Raw genomic sequence first — 15,559 nt, 5'->3', positions numbered from 1 at the left:
AGGAGAGAAACCTCTCTCTTTATTTCTTAATAAATTAATGGCAGAGATTTTTTTCCCTTTCACTCAATTTGAATTATTTTCTATGTGGTATTCTCTTTCTTTCTTTCTTTCTTTCTTTCTTTCTTTCTTTCTTTCTTTCTTTCTTTCTTTCTTCTTCCTTCCTTCCTTCCTTCCTTCCTTCCTTCCTTCCTTCCTTCCTTCCTTCCTTCCTTCCTTCCTTCCTTCCTTCCTTCCTTCCTTCCTTTCTTTCTTTCTTTCTTTCTTTCTTTCTTTCTTTCTTTCTTTCTTTCTTTCTTTCTTTCTTTCTTTCTTTCTTTCCCAGCTGTAGTATATATCTACTAGGCATATACTTTGAATAAATAATCAAAGCACCTTTTCCCCCCCAACTCTGCTTGTAAGGCATTAGAATGCATTCATTTTCTTAGTGCATTTCTAAATGGAAATTGGATCTTGGGCTTAGCCACCGTGGCGACTCTTTGGCAGACTAGGCATCAATAGCCAGATCAAGGGCAAAATGGTAAATACTTCAGTTAATAGAAGAGAATGAAATAAAAAATATTCTGTCCTAAATCCAGGTTCCCTTAGGAAAATTCCGGGTTGACTGTTCAGCAGATGAGATTAAACTTTTATGGACGTTCTGTAAAACTCAATGGTCTTTGCTAACCAAAGAGAGGAAATACAAATTTCACATTTCTGTTTTGTCACACGATTGCTTCAGTCGTACAGTTTCTTGAAAAAATTAATGACTTGTCTCTTTGCTGGGGATATTCTGTGCAACTGGGATATGTCTAGAAAAAAAATGCCTAATGATGTCATATTATAGTGCTTCTCAACCTTGGTATCTTTTAAGATCTGTGGACTTCAACTCCCATTATTTCGTAGGAAGACTGCACGGTAGCCAAAAGGGCAGAGATGGAGGGGATAGGCAGTTTGAGGGAAGCCTCGGGAATGGTTTGGGTTGGGTGGCTCCATGGCTAACAACCAGTGAAATTTAGTTAACGATTGAAATGGGAGAGCCAAGATTACCATGACATGACCTTTATGACTGCATCACTTAGCAACCAATATCCTGGTTCCAAGTTGTAAATCAAGGATTGCCCATATCAACATTCCTTGCTTAAATTACTCTCCGGTGACATATCCAGATAAAAAATCTGTTAGTTTTCCTCTTTGGTCCAAGTGCTTTGGCAGTTTCAGAAACCTTAATAATTGTGAGTGCATGAGAAAACTTTTAAAGCAACTAATGAAATAATCTATATAATAATTGACGAATCTCATTTCAGTAAATAGGGATACTTCACAAGAAATGTGTTTCCCCCCCCAAATTGGAGTATATCCAATTTTAACAAGTCAATGGTCTGAATTTTAAAGGATGCTAAATATGTCTCTTCCTTTCCTTTCCTTTCCTTTCCTTTCCTTTCCTTTCCTTTCCTTTCCTTTCCTTTCCTTTCCTTTCCTTTCCTTTCCTTTCCTTTCCTTTCCTTTCCTTTCCTTTCCTTTCCTTTCCTTTCCTTTCCTTTCCTTTCCTTTCCTTTCCCCCTTCCCCTTCCCTCCTTTCTTTTTTTTTCTGTGAAGGGTTGGTGGTTTCTAAACCTCTCATCAGATGCTTAAAATCCTTAGATATTCACCTTTTTATGTATCAAAATACATTCGAAGGAATGCAAACACAATTGACTTTTGTCATGCTTTCTAGCTGATTCATATTGGTTTAATAATCTTAGCCAGGCTAATCAGATTTTAGCATAGGAGCTGGGATTTAAATTGTCAACATGTTATTGAATTCTGTTCCCCAAATTTGGAATTAATCTGCTTTGAGATAACTTTTAAAAATGTTCCTGGATTATTAAGGGAGGAACAATTGTAATCCGTTTGGAAAGATAGTAAATTAGAATTTTAAACCGACTCTTTTCTTAATTGGTGTGAATCTTATCCCTGATGTTCATACGTTTTTATACAGCTGTTAGATACCAGCACTATATATTGCAATAATGTCTACTGTCACTTTATTTAAGTTAAACAAATGCATTTTATGACTATTGTTGTCTGGCATTACGAATTGTTGCAGATCATTTGGCAGAAATATTTCCCTCTTGCATATTAAATTGAATCTAGGAGCTGAATTGGGAAAGAGTTTACAACATTAAAGCAGGCTGTGTCCCAACATTTGTTAATGATCTGTATGTCATCTCAATAGAATCCAGAGCTTAGCGGTAACAACAGAAACAAGCAGAAGCTGGAAGTATTATACAATATAAAGATTTTACTCCATGCTTTTGGAAGATTGTTTGATGTGTAAATACCAGCTGTTGAGTAAGCTTATTATCAATGTAATCATGGGCTATTTGAAAAAAGAAAAAAGAAAATAAGATACCAAACAGCTTGCTGCATCTTATTTTCACTAAATAAATTCAAATTATTCACTTTATTAAATAAGAAACCTCAGAGACATTCACCAGTGGATGGTTGTGTCAAAATCTGGAATACTCGACGTGACAATCGCAACTGAGCCGAAAATTTACGTTGCCAAGTGAAAAAATTGTTAAGTGAGTTTTTTTACGGCATTTCTTGCCACAGTTGTTAAGTGTGAATCACTGCGGTTGTCAAGTTAGTAACCTGGCTGTTAAGTCAGTCTGGCTTCCCCCGTTGACTTTGTTTGTCAGAAGGTCACAAAAGGGGATCACGTGACTACCTTCCGGGACACAGTTGCCAAGCGTCCGAATTTTGATCACATGACCATGGGGATGCTGCAACGGTTGCAAGTGTGAAAAATGGTGATGAGTCGTCGCAACTTTGAACTGCCTCTCAATGAACTAGGACCACAACATTGTGACGGACCGATATCGTTCTTTAAATCGGTTTCTAAAATTCCCACTCCGCTAATCCGTAAATCTTGGATTTACGATACACACGCTTGAATCAGGAGTCAGAGAGATGGCGTGTACTCCTGCTTGAGCAGGGGGTTGGACTAGAAGACCTCCAAGGTCGACTTACAACGGTTCACTTAGTGACGGTTCGATGTTACAACAGCACTGAAAAAAGTGATTTATGACCATCTTTCACAGTTATGACCACTGCAGGATCCCCAGGGTCACGTGATCTACATTCGGATGCTTGACAGCTGTCTCACATTTATGACGGTCGCAGTGTCCCTGGGGGTGTGTGTCACATGATTCCCTTTTTGCGAACTTCTGCCGAGCAAGACAGTGGGGGAAGCCAGACTCATTTAAGGACCGTGTGACTAATTTAAGAACTGCAGTGAATCGCTTAAGAACTGCGGCAAGAAAAGTCTTAATGGAGCAAAGCTCACAACCAATTTCTCACTCAGCAACATAAATTTTGGGCTCAGTTGTGGCTGTACATCGATATTGCTTAGGGCAGGGGTAGGCAACCTTGGCTCTTTTATGACTCGTGGACTTCAACTCCCAGAATTCCTGAGCCAGCCATGCTGAAGGGAAAGGGAGAGGTTTCCAAGCTGAGCCGTGCTGGCTCAGGAATTCTGGGAGTTAAAGTCCACGAGTCATAAAAGAGCCAAGGTTGCCTACCCCTGGCCTAGGCCTAGGCCGCTTTATGATTTGTGGACTTCAACTCCCAGAATTCCTGAGCCAGCCACTCTGAGGGAAAAGGGAGAGGTTTCCAAGCTGAGCCATGCTGGCTCAGGAATTCTGGGAGTTGAAGTCCACGATTCATAAAAGAGCCAAGGTTGCCTACCCCTGGCCTAGGCCTAGGCCGCTTTATGATTTGTGGACTTCAACTCCCAGAATTCCTGAGACAGCCATGCTGAGGGGAAAGGGAGAGGTTTCCAAGCTGAGCCATGCTGGCTCAGGAATTCTGGGAGTTGAAGTCCACGAGTCATAAAAGAGCCAAGGTTGCCTACCCCTGGCCTAGGCCTAGGCCGCTTTATGATTTGTGGACTTCAACTCCCAGAATTCCTGAGCCAGCCACTCTGAGGGAAAAGGGAGAGGTTTCCAAGCTGAGCCATGCTGGCTCAGGAATTCTGGGAGTTGAAGTCCACGATTCATAAAAGAGCCAAGGTTGCCTACCCCTGGCCTAGGCCTAGGCCGCTTTATGATTTGTGGACTTCAACTCCCAGAATTCCTGAGACAGCCATGCTGAGGGGAAAGGGAGAGGTTTCCAAGCTGAGCCGTGCTGGCTCAGGAATTCTGGGAGTTGAAGTCCATGAGTCATAAAAGAGCCAAGGTTTTCTACCCCTGGCTTAGGGTGTCATCCTTGTCTTATGTTGCTTTAGCTTCTTCTTGTTGTTCAGCTGAGGTGCTCGGCTCCTCCTGAGATGACTTATATGGGAACCTCTTATGAATAAATGATGGCAGATTTTGCGGGCGGCTGTTTGCGAATTCATAATTGAAGTAAAGCACACAGAGAAAGCGCATGTGTATTTACTTTTCCCGGGCTCACTTTACTTTAATCCTTGGTTAATCAACACAGACTTTGTCGGTTTTGCAACCTGTTTACCTCCAACTTCCAAACACCATCAGGAAGGAGACGAATAAAGAAAAAAAAAAGAAAATAAAAACGAGAGATTGATAAAGCTCCATTGGAGGATTTAAACCTCGCTCTGTTCCAATTAAGTCAATGCCAGCTGTTGCCTAGCGTGAGCGAGTTATTTTGGGCTGCAAAGGAGGCATTATAAAGGAGGACTAAAGCAGCAGCTATTTATCAATATTGTAATGAAGCATTAATTGTTTGTCCCATCAATTATTAACCCAGGAGTCTGGGGAAACAGTCTCAGCCTTTAAAAAACAACAACCCTCCACCTGTTTTGTCTGAAAAAATAAAATGCCTCTAATATTATTATATTATTATGATTATTTTTTGCCTAAATAACTCCAGACATGGTCAGTTTAGGAATTAGACTTCCTCTATCCATAGTCCTGTAGTGCTTACCCGATCGTGCTTATGAATATAATTATTATTATATTTTGTATTTCAAGTTAATTCTGAAGCTGGCCCAGCCTATGAATATTAATGTGCACACAGCTGATCTCTCTGCAAATGATCACATCCATAAACATGAAAACACTGTTAACTTACAGTAATGAGCACGCTCTTGGATTTCAGATCCCCAGTTGGCTTTACAAGTCTAATGTTACATTTAATGCTATAGTCTTCTCTTCTGTCTCATTCTTAGTCCCTACGGACCCTCTATTATTAATTTAGCCTCCCCCCAGGAAGTGGGGCCTGTATTAACTCCCGCAGTCCATGCAAAACATTCAGTGGTATTATTATATATGTTTTGCATCTGAATAGGCTATGATCCAAGAATCCACAGTTGTACAGATAGTCCCCGACTTGTAACAATTCATTCAGCGTGCCTGGCTGAGGAATTCTGGGAATTGAAGTCCACAAGTCTTAAAAGTGGCCAGGTTTAAGGACCCCTGAACTAAGCTAATGAAGAACCACCATTTCTCAAGCTAGAGAGAATCGTTATGTCAGCCTAGATCAGGGGTCTTCAAACTTGGCTCTTTGATGACTCGTGGACTTCAGCTCCCAGAATTCCTCAGCCAGCGTGCCTGGCAGAGGAATTCTGAGAGTTGAAGTCCACAAGTCATAAAAGGGCCAAGTCTGAAGACTCCTGATTTAGTGACTATTTGAAGTTAAAACAGACCTGAAAAAAGTGACTTAGGACCATTTTTCATACTTATGACCGTTGTACCAGCCCCATGGTCACCCGGTTCATATTTATGATGGTTGCAGTGTCCTGTGATCTCATGTCATCATCTTTTTTAACTTTCTGACAAGCCATTCCTTTTTATTTCTGGTTGAGGTGCATAGAACCTATGAGGGTGAACCTACATTCTCCAAGCTTGTGGGTTGGTTTCCAAATGTTTCATTACCAGGCTGTTCTGTTTATAAGGGCTTCAGGTATGGGTGTGTGGAGTGAGGGTTTTTTTATGGGTCTTGTGATAGGTCAGTTGTGAATCATCAGTGAGAGTCTTGTGATGGGTAGGCTACATCAAGTGAGGGTCATTGGAGAAGAAGAACATTAAGAAGAACTTAATTGGGTAAAGAACATGTTAGTATATTTAGTATATTTACATAAATGCTCTGGTATTTTTTTTAGAAAATATATATCTATATATATATATACCTCAGAAAACATATATCTATCTATATCCATCTATATCTATCTATATCTATCTATATCTATATCTATATATCTCTATCTCTATCTATCTATCTATCTATCTATCTATCTATCTATCTATCTATCTATCTATCTATCTATCTATCTATCTATCTATCTATCTAAAAAGCACACATAACCCCAGAGCCAACAAAATTAGTAATAATGCTGAAGAAATATGGAAGAGAGCATCAGTGTGGGGGAAAATGTCACACACACAAAAATAGATAAACAGAAATACTTAGGAATGCCTTTGTTGATGGCTCTCCCTGTCTTGGAGGTTAAATGTTTAAACCAGACTAAAACTGGGCACACTTGCAAGCAGAATTTGCTAGCCTTGGTGCCCTTGATGCTGTCTGGGCTTGGTTGTTTTCTTGCAGACATTTCATTACCAAACTAAGCAACATCATCAGCGCTTCAGTGATGATGATGATATGTAATTGGGTAATGAAACATCTGCATGGAAACAACCACGCCCAAGGAGCACTAAGGACCTAAAATATTCTTTTCCACTGGAAACATAACTGTCTTCTCTAAAGCACTCCACAGAGTTATCCAAAAAAGGTGAAGATCACCTACTATTCATTTAGAACATAGAATAATAGGCTGAAAGGGACCTGCAAGGTCTTCTAGTCCTACCCTCTGTGGAAGCAGAAGACAACTAAATCATTCCAGACAATTGCGTCTTCTTAAAAGCCTCCAGTGATGGAGCACCCACAACTTCTGGAGGCAAGTCGTTCCACTGATTAACTGCTGTCCTGATCAGGAAATTTCTCCTTAGCTCTAGGTTGCTTCTCTCCTTGATAAGCTACTTTTGGGGAACATGGTTTTGTGCGCGGCGTAGCACAGCTGCAACTGGACGGCACCGGGTATATTTTATTTTCTCTCCTCTTTTGCAGCTACCATCGTGTTGAATGAACTGAACTGGACAGGTGCCTTAGACGAAGTCTTTAAAAAGAACAGAGAGGAAGATCAAACTCTGCTGTGGCAGGTTTTTGGCAGCGCGACCGGCCTCGCTAGATATTACCCAGGTAATTGGCCAACGTGCCGGTTGATAGTCCCTTTCATGTGCTTGCCTCCTTCTCTATTCGGGTTCCATGGAAATCGCAGGCTATATTTTTAATGGGATGGAGGGAAGAGGCAGATGGCTCTCTCCCTGATGTCGAACGCTTTGAATAGTCAGGAGTCTAAAAAGTGTTAAGGGCAAAAATAAAAAATAGCGGGGGTGTGGGGGGGGGGGAAGAAGAAGCTCCTCTGATATTTAATTAACTCCAGCCTCTTCACAAAAATGATATGGGATCTCTGATGGAGTCTGGTTGACATTTTCAAGAAGTGCATTAGCTTTTCTCCGTCGGCTCCCTTCTCCTATATCACAGTCATGAGAGCAGCTAAGGTGACGGCTGGCCATGCTTAAATCAGCAGCCAGAAAAGGCAATTTTGCTTAGTTAAATTGAAAAGTGGCAGAACTGGGTTCTGAAAAAGGGTGCTCTGAACGGACTGAGGTGTCCCCGAAGGCTAACCTCATCTGGAGCTGAGATTGATGAATAGAGAACAAAGGACCTCGTTAGATCCATTTATATCTGTTCCTCCCGTTAGAGGACGGACTGTAGTAATTAATTTAAACCGGAGTCTCTTTTTCCACTACCTTCAGGCCATTGGTAGTTTCCACTGAATGTATATATTCTAGGAGGCTGATCTAATGCACTGAGTTGATTAGTCTTTAAAGGAATTTTTTTTAAAGAAAACATTTTTATTCTCCTCGTAACTAAGTATTTCTGTCCAGCGTGCTGCAGATATTAATCGAATTTTCTGGGACGAATTTGGTTCTAACAATGATCAAAGTTAATCTGAAGTGATCTGTGAGCTTGGTGGTTTTCTGGCAGGTGTTTCACTACCAAACTACATGGAAGGAAGTGTGTAATGGGGTGCCCCAGGGCTCTGTTCTGGGCCCAGTGCTCTTCAAGATCTTCATCAATGATTTGGACGAGGGGATAGATGGGGAACTCATCAAATTTGCAGACGACACCAAGCTGGCAGGAATAGCCAATACTCCAGAAGATAGGCTTAAAGTACAGGAGGATCTGGACAGACTCGAATACTGGGCACTATCTAACAGAATGAAATTCAATGGTGAAAAAAGTAAGGTTCTACATTTAGGTAGGAAAAATCAAATGCACAGGTACAGTATAGGTGGTACCTTGCTCAATAATAGTAACTGTGAGAGGGATCTCGGAGTCCTAGTAGACAATCACTTAAATATGAGCCAGCAGTGTGCTGCAGCTGCCAAAAAAGCCAACACAGTGCTAGGCTGCATTAACAGAGGGATAGAATCAAGATCACGTGAAGTACTAATACCACTTTACAATGCCTTGGTAAGGCCACACCTGGAATACCGCATCCAGTTTTGGTCACCACAATGTAAAAAAGATGTTGAGACTCTAGAAATGGTACAGAGAAGGGCAACAAAGATGATTGGGGGACTGGAGGCTAAAACATATAGGGAACGGTTGCTGGAATTGGGTATGTGTAGTTTAGCGAAGAGAAGGGTGAGGGGTGACATGATAGCAGTGTCCCAATATCTCAGGGGCTGCCCCAAAGAAGAGGGAGTCAAGCTATTCTCCAAAGCACCTGAAGGCAGGACAAGAAGCAATGGATGGAAACTAGTCAAGGAGAGAAGCAACCTAGAACTAAGGAGAAACTTCCTGGCAGTTAGAACAATTAACCAGTGGAACAACCTGCCTCCAGAAGTGGTGAATGCTCCAACACTGGAAGTTTTTAAGAAGAGACTGGACAGCCACTTGTCTGAAATGGTATAGGGTTTCCTGCCTGAGCAGGGGGTTGGACTAGATGACCTCCAAGGTCCCTTCCAACAACAACTAGTTCTTCTTCTTCTTCTTCTTCTTCTTCTTCTTCTTCTTCTTCTTCTTCTTCTTCTTCTTCTTCTTCTTCTTCTTCTTCTTCTTCTTATTATTATTATTATTATTATTATTATTATTACTACTACTACTACTACTACTACTACTACTACTACTACTACTACTACTACATCATAATCCTAACCCTAGCTTGATGATGTTACCTAGTTTGGGTAATGAGACGTTTCCAAGAAAATCAGAAAATCAGCTCAGAGAGTGCCAAGGACCTCAGACCTTTTCCTCCCCACTTCCTCCTCCTCCTCCTCCTCCTCCTCCTCCTCCTCCTCCTCCTCCTCCTCCTCCGGTCATGAAACTACTGTAAGAAAATCATCAAGCTCAGACAGCATCAAGCACCCCTCCTGTCAACCCTGAGCTACAAATATTCTCCTTTATTGTCTAAGCGGAAGTTTCTAGAACTCATTGTTGAGTCTTGGTTCACGTTTTAGAAGTCAAGGAAGATTACGAGGTGCTCCTAAATCTTAGAAATTAGAAATCTGCTCATTTCATTCCTCCCTGGCTCTCACTTTGCTTCCTATTTGCTCACGGGCAGTCCCAATGTCCTCTCCTATATTGCTTTTTAGAGTATCTTAGCACTTTCAGAAAACCCGTGGAATGACCCCGGGTGGGCTGGAGAAGGAGAACCCGACACTGCCCTGCCAATAAATTTATGGAAATTAAATTTATACTTACGCATGGGGATTTACAGAATTCTTAATCAGTGCTTCTGGTTCCTTGAAAATCTAATTCGGGTTATCTCTGGTGGAAGAAATGTTGGAGGAACCCTGAATTATTAAACTTCATTATCATCCTATTTTGCATATTAAAGGTAATGAATATCCTACAAGTCCCCCAAACAATTTGAGCCTAATAAATGGTTGGTCCCATTTATTTCCTCCAAAGTGAGTCTCCAAATAGATATTTTTTTTTCCTTCCCCCTTGGATGGGAATAATGAAAGTCATGTACAGATGGTGACGTTGGTGATGACGATGATTTATTTAATCTATTTTTTTTTAAAAAAAAAACAACAACAACAACAGCTGGCCGTTTTGAAGAGTATAGCCATCTCAACCTTGCCATTGCGTTGGTGGGAAGAATTAAGCCCTGCTTAATGTTGATTAAGTTATTTCTTTAAACCAATTCTAGTTCGCAAGTCTCTTCCAACTCTTGTTATTCTGCCTAATGACTATTTAATCTTTCTTCCTGTCTTTTCATATGAGGTCTTTTGGGGACCTCCATAAGAGGCTAAAACATACAAAGAACAGTTGCTGGAATTGGGTATGTGTAGTCTAATGAAGAGAAGGGTGAGGGGTGACATGATAGCAGTCTTCCAATATCTCAGGGGTTGCCACAAAGAAGAGGGAGTCAAGCTATTCTCCAAAGTACCTGAAGGCAGGACAAGAAGCAACGGATGGAAACTAATCAAGGAGAGAAGCAACCTAGAACTAAGGAGAAATTTCCTGACAGTTAGAACAATTAACCGGTGGAACAACCTGCCTCCAGAAGTTGTGGATTCTCCAACACTGGAAGTTTTTAAGAAGAGACTGGAAAAAGCCTTTGTCTGAAATGGTAAAGGATTTCCTGCCTGAGCAGAGTGTTGGACTAGATGACCTCCAAGGCTCCTTCCAATTCTGTTGTTTTATTTATACTGTAGCTTCTGAATATCATCCAAAAACAGTTCCATACTGAACACAATACAGGTAGTCCTCGACTTATGACCACAACTGAGCCCAAAATTTCCGTTGCTAAGTGAGAAATGTATTAAGTGAGTTTTACCACCTTTCTTGCCATAGTTGTTAAGTCAATTGCCGCAATTGTGAAGTTAGTCACATGGTTGTTAAGTGAGCCTGGCTTCCCCATTGACTTCGCTTGTCAGAAGGTCGCCAAAGGGGAATCACATAACCCCGAGACACTGCAACCGTTATAAATACGAGTCGGTTGCCAAGTATCTGAATTTTGATCACATGACCAGGGGGATGCTGCAACGGTTGTAAGTGTGAAAAACAGTCGTGTGTCATTTTTCCCCCAGTGGCGGCGTAGCTTCGAACGGTCACTAAACAAACCGCCGTAAGTCGAGGACTATCTGAACAGCGATTTAAAGAGGAGGTGACTTAAGGGAGAATGACTGTGAACAGGGACTCCTGAGATGGTCAGAAAATCGGCAATTTAATTTTTTTTAAGAAGCCCTTGGGTGCATGCCATTTGGACTTGGGGATTTATTTATTTGCATTTTACCCCACCCCATTCCGATTGTCTCAATTTGTGTGACACCCTATCTGGAAAAGGTCAGCTCAGACTTCAGCCTCCTTCCTTTTTTAAGAGGAATTGGCCTTTCGGTTTTGCTTAGTAAAAGGGAACTTCTGGGCAAGCGGAGACCTGGTTGTTAGCAAGACAGCTTGTCCCTGCATGAGGCGTTTCGCTCTTCCAAAGCAAGCTGACATATCTTCTCCCCTAAAAATCTCAAGATGGCGTTGCGTCATGCTCACGTTAGGGCAGGGGTGTCAAACTCAATTTCATTGAGGGCCGCATCAGCATTGCAGTTGCCCTCAGGGGGCCGGGTGGGTATGGCCAGGGTGGGCGTGGCCTACTGGGTGGGCGTGGCTAGAGTGCGTATGGCCTACTGGGTGGGCATGGTCAGCTCTACATCGTTCGCATCAAGGGTGCCTATGGGGGCCTGGGCAGAAGTGGGACAGATCTGAGGGTCTCTGGCAGGAGGAGGGTCTCTGGGCCAGGGCCAAGGCCGTGGGGGCCGTTCCCTCACTGTTTCCAGGATGGCTTCGCGGGCCGCATGAAACCACTTTGTGGGCCAGATCTGGCCCCCGGGCCTTGTGTTTGACATGTCTGCGTTAGGGGCACCGAGGCGCTTCCGGGTTGAAAGGTTGAGCTGGTGACATCACCAGCCCAGAGGATGCCCACTTGGAGGGTCCTATCATGTCCACGGCAGGAGTGGGAGCGAAGGACGGGAGCTCACCCCATCCCACGACAGTACTCAAACGTCAGCTTGCAGCTTCTCAAGCGAGTGTCCTAAGCATGCGAACCATTGTGCTCCAAGGAATCTCAAGTTGGGCCAGAACTTAAGAAAGTATCCAATAGCCTACGCTCAGACTGTTCAGGTAGTCCTCGACTTACGACCAAAAAAAAAAACCAGCCCCAAATTTCTGCTGCTAAGCAAGACGTGTGTTCAGTGAGTTTTGCCCCATTTTACGACCTTCCTTGTCAAGCGAATCGCTGCAGTTGATAAGTTAGTCGCAGAGTTGTGAAGGGAATCTGGCTTCCCCATTGAGTTTGCTTGTTGCAAAAGGGGATCACGTGACACACACCCCCGGGACGCTGCAACCGTCGTAAATATGAGCCTGTCCAAATTTCGATCGTGTGACCGTGGGGATGCTCCAACGATCGTAAGTGTGGAAACGGCTCACGTCACTTTTTTCAGTCCCGTTGTAACTTCGGACACTAAACGATGGTTGTCAGTTGAGCATGGCCCTTTTTCAATTGAAATCAGAAAGTGCGCCCTGAATAAAACCGCGCACTGTCTGCCAGACTCTTGTCGATATCTGTGAATTTACTAAATGGGGAATTTAAAGCAGAAGAGACAAATGCGATAGCTGCCTTTGGAGGGGACATTCTTAAATTGCTTGGAACTCTTTAGCGCTCTCCAAAGATTCTGTTCTCCTGGTGCCTCTTGCATTATGTATCCCATTATATCTCTCCATCTCGCTGTGTCCTTTCGATTAGATTAGAGGGGCACGCCGTTTATCAGCCTTGTCTCGAAAATCAATTTCAACAAATAGCTTGGCAAAAAGGGCAGGGTCAATCAGGCCTCAACCGTCTCAAGGCTTGGGGGGGAAAAAAAATTCAGTTGGGTTTCACCTTGCTTTGTAGGATGAATACAAACCGGAAAGAAAGAGAACTTCGCCTCTCCTCCTTAATTTCAACTGGCCGGTCTTTGGTTTACAATTCTGTGCATAACGTGGCTCACCCGAGGCAAGATGGAATTTGAATGTCCACTCCACGACAGCGTGGCGAATGTCCACTTCATCATAATTTTAATGTTTATCTCTGGCTATCTGCAGGAATCCCCGTGCCATATTTGTGTACAGTGCAAGTTTTCTTAACAGTGTTGGAAGAGTATAAAGGAGAGGGGGGTATAACTCAGTATAAAGATGACTTACAATACTAAGGCACACCAGATAGAATAGAATCAGAATACTGCTGGAAGGGACCTTAGAGGTCTTCTAGTCCAGCCCCCTGCTCAAGCAGGAGATCCTATATATCAGTCTGGACCAATGGCTGTCCAATCTCTTTTTTAAAAAACCTCCAGTGATGAAGCACCCATAACTTTCTGAAGGCCACTGGTTGATTGTTGTCATTGTCAGGAAGTTTCTCCTTAGTTCTAGGTCAGAGGTCTGAAGCCAAGCTGTGCCACTGGTTGATTGTCCTCGCTGTTAGGCAGTTTATCCTTAATTCCAGGTTGCTTCTCTCCTTGATTAGTTTCCATCCATTGTTTCTTGTCCTGCCCTCTGGTGCTTTTGGGAAATAAGTTGACCCCTTCTTTTTTTGTGGCAGCCCCTCAAATACTGGAATGCTACCACCCCTAATCCTTCTCTTTATTAGACTAAAAAGGTAAAGGTTCCCCCGCACATGTGTGCTAGTCGTTTCCAACTCTAGGGGCCAGTGCTCATCTCTGTTTCAAAGCTGAAGAGCCAGCACTTGTCCGAGGACGTCTCCGTGGTCATGTGGCTGGCATGACTAGATGCCAAAGGCACACGGAATGCTATTACCTTCCCACCGTAGTGGTCCCTATTTTTCTACTTGCATTTTTACGTGCTTTCGAACTGCTAGGTTGGCAGAAGCTGGGACGAGTAACAGGTGCTTACTCTGCTACGCGGGATTCGACCCGCCAAACTGCCGACCATCTGATCGACAAGCTCAGCGTCCTAACCCACTGAGCCACTGCGTCCCTATTTAGACTAAAAAGGTAAAGGTAAAGTTTCCCCCGCACATGCGTGCTAGTCATTTCCAACGCTAGGGGCCAGTGCTCATCTCCGTTTCAAAGCCGAAGAGCCAGCGTTTGTCCGAGGACGTCTCCATGGTCATGTGGGACGCGGTGGCTCAGTGTGTTAGGACGCTGAGCTTGTTGAATCCCGAGTGCCGCATAACAGAGTGGGCGCCTGTTACTCGTCCCAGCTTCTGCCAACCTAACAGTTCAAAAGCACGTAAAAAATGCAAGTAGAAAAATAGGGACCACTACGGTGGGAAGGTAACAGCGTTCCATGCGCCTTTGGCTATTTAGACTAGACGTACCCAATTCCTGCAACCATTCTTCATACGATCTCAGCAACTTTATGTAGTAACCGGGATTAATTTTGGGTGGACGCCAAAAGACAGTCCATTCCACACACTCCCTGGCTTTTCCTTTGTTATTACTCTTAATTACAGATGCAAATTAGATTGCAATTGTAAATCAATAGTTCATTATGCTGCTTCAGGAGGCAGCACATTTTTTCCCCCATTGGTTGCTAAAATGTTGTTTAATTTCTGTGTTGGCCAACCTCCCTTGAGAATCTTCAAGTCTCCTGTTCCTCATTTATTAGGATCAACCCCACCTTGTGTCTTAGGAAATGAAAGTGCCAAAAGCAATTTAGGGACTACACTCCTTTTGAATTAAAGCACTATCAGCACAGTGGGCATTTCTCCCCCCCCCCAACTAGCCTCTTCAATACCTAGCAACAGTCATACATGCTACTCAGACGGCATTGAGCAGAGCAGATATAATGCTAATAATTCAATAAAATACTTCCATCCATCCATCCATCCATCCATCCATCCATCCAAACAGAACTCAAAAACAGCTATGGACAATCTTGTAAATCCTGCAGAAAACATTTCTATCAAATAACGAGAGAGGGAAGTGATTGAAAGGCAGACAAATCAGAACGGTTGATCATTTATTGCTACCTATTGTTGAAAGAAAAATCAGATCCAGTTCCAAGCTGGGAGTAAATAAAATGGAGGCTAAGATGCTGGAAATAAAATGGAGGCTAGCTGCTTAGGAAAAAATGGTTCTTGTTAGAATAGAATAGAGCTGGAAGGGACCTTGGAGGTCTTCTAGTCCAGCCCCCTACTCAAGTAGGAGACCCTATACCATTTCAGATAGGTGGTTGTCCTGCCTTTTCTTTAAAAAAACACCCCAGTGGTGAAACACACACAACTTCTGAAGGCAAGCTGTTCCACTTATAATTTCAATAAGATGTAAAATGTGTCAAATCCCCCTATCCTATTTTATTTTTTAATTTTTTTTTAAAAAAGGTCCTGTTTTCTTTTTTCTTTGACATGTACAATCATCCATATCTTTATATATCTTTGTTCTTTTTGTTTTTTTCTGCAAAGTCTGACTGGATTAAATTGGTTGAGCTCCCTCTGCTCCAACATAGAGAATTACACCCCCCCCATCTGCTCAAAGAAATAAATAATGGATCAGCTTTGAAAAATCAATTGATAATA

At 42.7% G+C, this 15,559-nt stretch overlaps 1 protein-coding gene across 3 annotated transcripts in view; it reads left to right on the top strand.

Moving 5' to 3' along the window:
* Positions 1 to 15,559, top strand: part of CACNA2D1 (calcium voltage-gated channel auxiliary subunit alpha2delta 1) — a 358,403-nt gene that overhangs the window by 234,570 nt on the left and 108,274 nt on the right. For all 3 annotated transcript variants that reach the window (XM_081330401.1, XM_081330402.1, XM_081330400.1), the window contains exon 7: positions 7,042 to 7,173. In XM_081330401.1, coding sequence (XP_081186527.1) covers positions 7,042 to 7,173 — 132 coding nt within the window. The remainder of the gene's footprint in view (positions 1 to 7,041; positions 7,174 to 15,559) is intronic.

Source organism: Vipera berus, assembly GCF_964194415.1.
Source record: "Vipera berus genome assembly, chromosome: 6".
Classification (NCBI taxonomy): Eukaryota; Metazoa; Chordata; class Lepidosauria; order Squamata; family Viperidae; genus Vipera; species Vipera berus.
This window is presented reverse-complemented; position numbering and strand designations above follow the sequence as displayed.